This window comes from Verticillium alfalfae, genomic scaffold (genome assembly GCF_000150825.1).
Source record: "Verticillium alfalfae VaMs.102 supercont1.8 genomic scaffold, whole genome shotgun sequence".
Lineage (NCBI taxonomy): Eukaryota > Fungi > Ascomycota > Sordariomycetes > Glomerellales > Plectosphaerellaceae > Verticillium > Verticillium alfalfae.
In genome coordinates, this window is record NW_003315031.1 from 1,674,739 (window position 1) to 1,680,445 (window position 5,707).

The following is a 5,707-nucleotide window of genomic DNA, read 5'->3' on the forward strand; positions in this document are numbered from 1 at the left end:
TCACCAGCTCCTGAAGCTGCAGCGCGGCGGCCCCGAGTCGCTGCCCATCGTTCGAGGAGCTCTTCCGCACGGCGTGCCCCAAGTTCATCTCGCCCACGCCTCCCGACTTTGAGAACCCCGAGGCCAACATTGACCCGGTCGAGCACCACCTCTCCATCTTCATGGACGAGGTCAAGACCAACATGTGGAGCCCCACCATCAAGTCGTACCTCCGCCTGTACACGACCATGGACCTCAACAAGCTGTCGGGCTTCCTCGACGTCAAGCCCGACGAGCTCCGCGCCTGGCTCCTCGTCAGCAAGCAGCGCACCAAGCAGCTGCGCTGGTCCGAGAACAGCCTGCTCGACGGCGACCTCGTCAACGTCAGCGACCTCGACTACGCCATGCAGAACGTGAGTCCAGCCCGTTTCGGAGACGGCACTCCTGGAAGAACGAGAGCTAACCAACGACAGGACCTCATCCACATTTCCGAGGCCAAGGTCGGACGCAAGCTGGTGGACTGGTACCTCCGCAACCTGTCGCGCACCTACACTTAAGTCAGTGCCGTCATGGGATACGCGGCACGAATTTTACGGTCTAGATCTGGGGTGGGAGTGAAGAGGGGACCTGCGAAAGAAGGGTTCGCCGAAATGAAAAGGGCTGGCACGCACGCGGAGAGGGGCTCTCATCGGAACCCACAGGTGCGAAGTGGAAGGATTGCTCGCATTGTCAGGCGTTCAGGCGTCACAGTCACCCAGGACAGGAAAAATGGGGAAGGGGAATTACAGGCCGGCAGGGGGGGCTACCCAAAAAAACTAAATTGGCGGCCCTTGAGACAGAGAGAGAGAGAGAGAGAAAGAGCTGATGTTTATGTCAAGAGTACCGCAGAGAATGGATTTCAGGGCCCCCCCTCCTCATGTCCGGGGTGGTTTTGTCTCAGAAGACGGCCTGCTGCCGTGCTTCGTCTGGCTCGTGGCATACGTGTGCCTCTGGGACGGTGCCAAGTCGCCAAGCCTACCCACCCCGTTCGATTGAGCCATATGGTTTTGAAAAGAACGGCCAGATCGACGGGGGGCAATCGGCGACGCGCTGGCGATGTTCTATTCAGAGGCACTTGACGAGGCGTGGAACTCTCGAACCCCCCGACGGCTTGGCGGCTTGGCGTTTGCGTGTCGCCCAGGTGGCAAGCAGTGCTTGGCGCTGCGTTGATCTACGACGACTCAGATGTCGTGATGAAATGAACAACACATGATAACATAGTTTTTCGGGATACAATTTCGACGTGATGTGATGGTGGTCGATCGTGCGGGCGAACTTCGGTGCTCTATGTGCAGACCGCGCCATGGCTTGACACCCAGGCAAGACAAGAAGCAGAGAGAGATGGACGGATGAAAAGAGGGACGTCGAGTCAGAAGCGGTACGTCGGGAGGGCGGGCCAGTCCAGTCCCCCTCCCCCCCAGTGGCTTGCTTGCCTTATCATCACTCGGGCAGACAGGTTTGGTCCGCCCTCGGGCAAAGGCCGTCACTGGTGCAGGCTCCCTTGCATGATCCATGAGATAGAGGTGCAGAAGCGCGACTGGGGAAGCTGCTTCTGTTTCCGCAAAGGCAGGAGAGTCTGTCTGCTCACCGCCCTGATCTGACGGAGGGGGAACCATACCCTTCTGGCCAAGGGAATTCACGTGCGGGCGGGCGTGGTGCAGTCGTTGGTAGGAACCCTCCGCGGCGAGACAAACGTCCAGTCCATGTCGGCCGCCAGGAAAGTGACATGGATGGCTGGCGACAGGGTCATTGTGCAACGTGGGGTTCAGCTAGGGGCGGCGACCTGGGCCCTTGGAGGGGCTGATCAAGGCGTCTCCGTCCTGTATATGTTTACTTTTTTCTCGCAGACTGTTCTGGAGGGGGGCGTCACACCAACAGGGCAAGATATTTTGCGTTTGGGGAGGGGGGCGATTCGCTGTAGGGTCTTCCGAGAAATCGAAAAGGTTGTTATCGGGAAGGGGAGGGGGCCCTGACGACACGACTTTGGGTTTTTCATGACGGGACACGTCGGCGGCGGTGAGGCTGACTGCAAGCACTGTACAATGTCACACGGCAGGCAGTTTAAGCATCGCGGACGTGGCGTAGTGACGGCGGGGATGGCGTTGTGAGGTTGTCTCGGGGTCTACGGCATCTGAGGCATCTGGTGAGATTGCTGCAGCCTTCCGAGGTGGGTAAGATCATCGGAAGGTTCGAGCAACAAGCTGCGGGATGCCATGACGATAGTTGGCGTGAACACGGGAGGCCATCGAGATGGTAGATGATGGAGCAGCCATGTGTAGGTACATGTAGGCCGGCGAGGATGGCCAGGATGGCGCTTGACAGATGAGTCGTACCAGGCTTGGCGCCAAGTTGAACTGTTTGGATATTGCCGTTTCGCGTTGCGGACTTGGGTCCCACGGCCAGGCGACTTACTTCTCTGAGCATACCACAACGGCGGCCAGCCCAGTTCCCCGGACCCGAACGAATGGGCCGCTGTTTGAGAGGCCAGCAGAGAGACATGGCTCCTCTCTCCCCCCCCGTCTCCCCTCGAAGCAGACGAGATGAGCAATGCGGACAGAAGGGTTTCGCTTGGCTGTTTTGGGCACCATTGCCATTTCTGTTTGGCTCCCAACTAGGGGGTCAGGGTCACCGTCCGGTCCGGGCCCCCTTGACGTCGAGCAGCAGGTCGGCCCCAGGCTGCTTCGACGAGCAGACAGGGAGAGGGAGGGTGGCCAGAATTGTCACCGGCGGCCAGGCGGACGGTCCCGAGCAGGGGTGGCCTGGACACTGGTGCAGATTTCCGCCTGTTGCGCGTCCATCTTTCTGGTCCGTGGTCTCTCTCGTGTCTCTGGGCGGTACATGGTTGAGATGAGCAGCGACGATGATCGTGGGCCGTCTGTGAAGTCTTAACTGGGCTCACGGGCCCGAGTGGATGGGGATGTGGTTTCCCTCTTCTCTTGCTTCTTCTTTGCTTTGCTCTGTTGCTGCATCGTGATCGTCATCCACCACCGGCTCGTTTTCGTTCCTATTAGCCTTTGGCGTAGCACTGTCGCCAAGCGTTGCCCGCCCCCCCCCCCCCCGCCTTGGTTCGCCCTTGCTCTCTCTTTGCCTCTGCCTCTGACTTGTCTCGACTCGGTTGATCAAAAGGGTCTGCGCCTGCACGTCAGCTCAGGTCGGACAACGGACGGCTAGGCGGCGATCCAGATGCTCAAAGAAGCGGCATCTTCGACGACAGGGAGGAAAAGATGCTGGCAAACGGCCTGGCGACGGCTCCAGGGCGCCGAGAAGCCAACAAGGCCCTGGCCACGGCCCATGGCAAGGCCAGAGACAAGGCCAAGGTCGACCGACCCACGGCTCACGCACCCTGGCCCTGCAGCGGCGACCTAGCTCGCCGCCTCCGTGCCGAATGCATACCGTGGCAGCAGACCAAAGGCACCCGAAAAGCAGAGAAGGAGCTGGGCTTCATCCACTTTCGTGACTCCTCTTCTCCGTTCTTCCTCCTTTCCCATCACCACCAAAACCCCCGCACCATTGTCACGGCAGACGCCCTTCTCGCGAGCACGCGCACCGCCGGACACAGCACAGCCAGCACAAGCACAGCCAGCACAAGCACCACCTGGCCTCCGTCGAACCGCCACCACTGGCTCGCCCGCAGCCGCCAAGCTCCCCTCGGCCGGCCTCTGCGCGCGGACGCTCCATCGCTGGCGCCCGCGTGCACCAGTATCTACAGCTGAAGTACGCCCTCGAACCTCGCAACGTCCGGTCCTTTACCTTTACCGTGCCGACGCCGACGCCGACGCCGACGCCGTCCTCGACACAGACCCTGAATCCCGACATGTCGGAGCCTCTGCCCGCGCAGCAGAGCGCTGACGTCAAGAGCCCCGACTCTGGCATTTCGCCGCGCACGGTGATCCAGGGCTCGTCGGCTGCGCCCGACTACTTTCCTCCCCCAAAGGCAGCAGCCCCAGCAGAGGCAGTCCCCACGAGCCTGGCGACAACCGCCGGTACGCAGGATGCACAGGATGCACTGGCTCCAGCAGACGCCGCCGGCGACACCGAGACACAAGCCCAAGCACAAGCACCAGCACCAGCACCCGCGCAAAAGCCCGAGCGGCCACGCATCCAGATCAAGGGCCAGGACGCGGCGCTGCGACCGGACCTAGCGCTGCAGAGCCCCTCGGGCGCCAGCATCGACTCGGGCACGACGGTGAGGCCAAGCGAGTCGGACGGGCCGGGCGAGACAGGAGGGCGCGAACGAAAGGCGTCCATCTCGTCGCTGAGCTTTGCGCCGCTGCACAACCCCGCGCTGCCCCAGGGTACACACAAGAAGACAGACAAGACGAGGATCCGCGCGAGCTCGCCGCCGCCCAACCGGTACGTTTCCTTTCATTTCTGTATCTCTACAGTCCTCTCCTTGTGGTTTTCCCTGTGGTTTTCCCTGTGATTTGTTCATTGGCCCCCCCTCTCTCTGTTTTACCTCGTCTGTGCTGCCTCTCCATCCCCCTCCCTCGTCCCCCAAGACTTGGTGCGGTGGGGTCGAGACGAGGTCGGCGGAGCTACGTAAGCTTCCCCGGAATGGCTTCGTTGCCGTCCAGTGCTTGCGTGCTCGGGGGGGCTTTGGGGGCTGCGTGGGGTAGCCCGTCGGAGATCGACCGAACTGTTTAGCATGTGGCACGTCTCTTCACGTCATGATGGATACGGCAGACATCTCCCGATCCTCCTGGGCCTGACTGCTATTCGCACCATGGCAGGGATTGTCAGGTCTCTTCTCTGCCATGGCAGGCCTCCCATCCAGCTGCCTCTCCCTCCCTTCATCATCTACCTACCCAGATCACACTCGTCGCCTTCAGGCGACTTCACATTGCCATACTTTGACGGCACCTCTTACGAGAGGGCCGGGCTCATCAACGGCTGCGCCCCCCCAATACGATGGGCCTGCAGCTGAAGAGGGCCCGGCGCTGGTGTCAAGCGATGCCTGTCTAGGTAGCTGTCTAGGGACCATCCTAGGTACTCTTAGGGGCCTTCCTAGGGACCTCGAGTGCGCTACCCAGGTACCCCGCGCATTCACTCCCACGACACCGGTTCTGGCCTAGACCACCACGACCGAAGCGTCCAACAGTCACAGCAAGCATCATCAGACCACACAGCCCCCTTCCCCTTCCTCTGGCTTGCCTTGCCTTGCCTTGCCTTTCCTCCCCTCGGTCCCCCCTCTGGCGAATTGCCGCAAACAATCATCGACTCGGCTGCTTGCTCCAACGCCGCGCCTTTTTTTCTTTCTTTATGGTTCTCCCTCTTGAACTCTCTTTTCCATTGCACAACCCCAATCGCATCCATGCTTTCATCGCCTATCAGCGCCGGCACACCCCCGACCAGTACCATGGAGCTGACCGACAACCCCGCGCACAGATTCCAATCACATGTCGCCTTTGACAACCTACCCCTCGGCGAAGCGACCAAGAGCAACACACCGTCTCTGACGCTCAATGTCCGCCACCGCGGCTACCAGGCCAAGCGCCGCTCGCGCACCTTCATGGTCGGCGTCGACGAGCACGCCTACTCCGACTATGCGCTGCAGTGGCTTCTCGACGAGCTGGTCGACGACGGCGACGAGGTCGTCTGCGTGCGCGTCGTCGACAAGGACATGCGCAGCATCGGCGCCTCGTACCAGGACGACGCCCAGGCCATGGTTGACGCCATTTCTCGAAGAGAA

The 5,707-nt window shown here is 61.1% G+C and overlaps 2 protein-coding genes across 2 annotated transcripts in view; both read left to right on the forward strand.

Moving 5' to 3' along the window:
• Positions 1-536, forward strand: part of VDBG_06939 (eukaryotic translation initiation factor 3) — a gene marked incomplete at both ends in the record, with an annotated part of 1,656 nt that extends 1,120 nt beyond the window's left edge. The window contains one exon of the mRNA XM_003003331.1: positions 38-536. Within this exon, the coding sequence (XP_003003377.1) occupies positions 38-536 (499 nt within the window). The remainder of the gene's footprint in view (positions 1-37) is intronic.
• A 3,296-nt stretch (positions 537-3,832) lies between these two features.
• VDBG_06940 (predicted protein) lies at positions 3,833-4,441 on the forward strand (the record flags this gene model as incomplete). Its single annotated transcript, XM_003003332.1, has 1 exon — positions 3,833-4,441. The coding sequence occupies one exon, from the start codon at positions 3,833-3,835 to the stop codon at positions 4,439-4,441; it is 609 nt and encodes a 202-aa protein (XP_003003378.1).
• Positions 4,442-5,707: the final 1,266 nt, after the last annotated feature.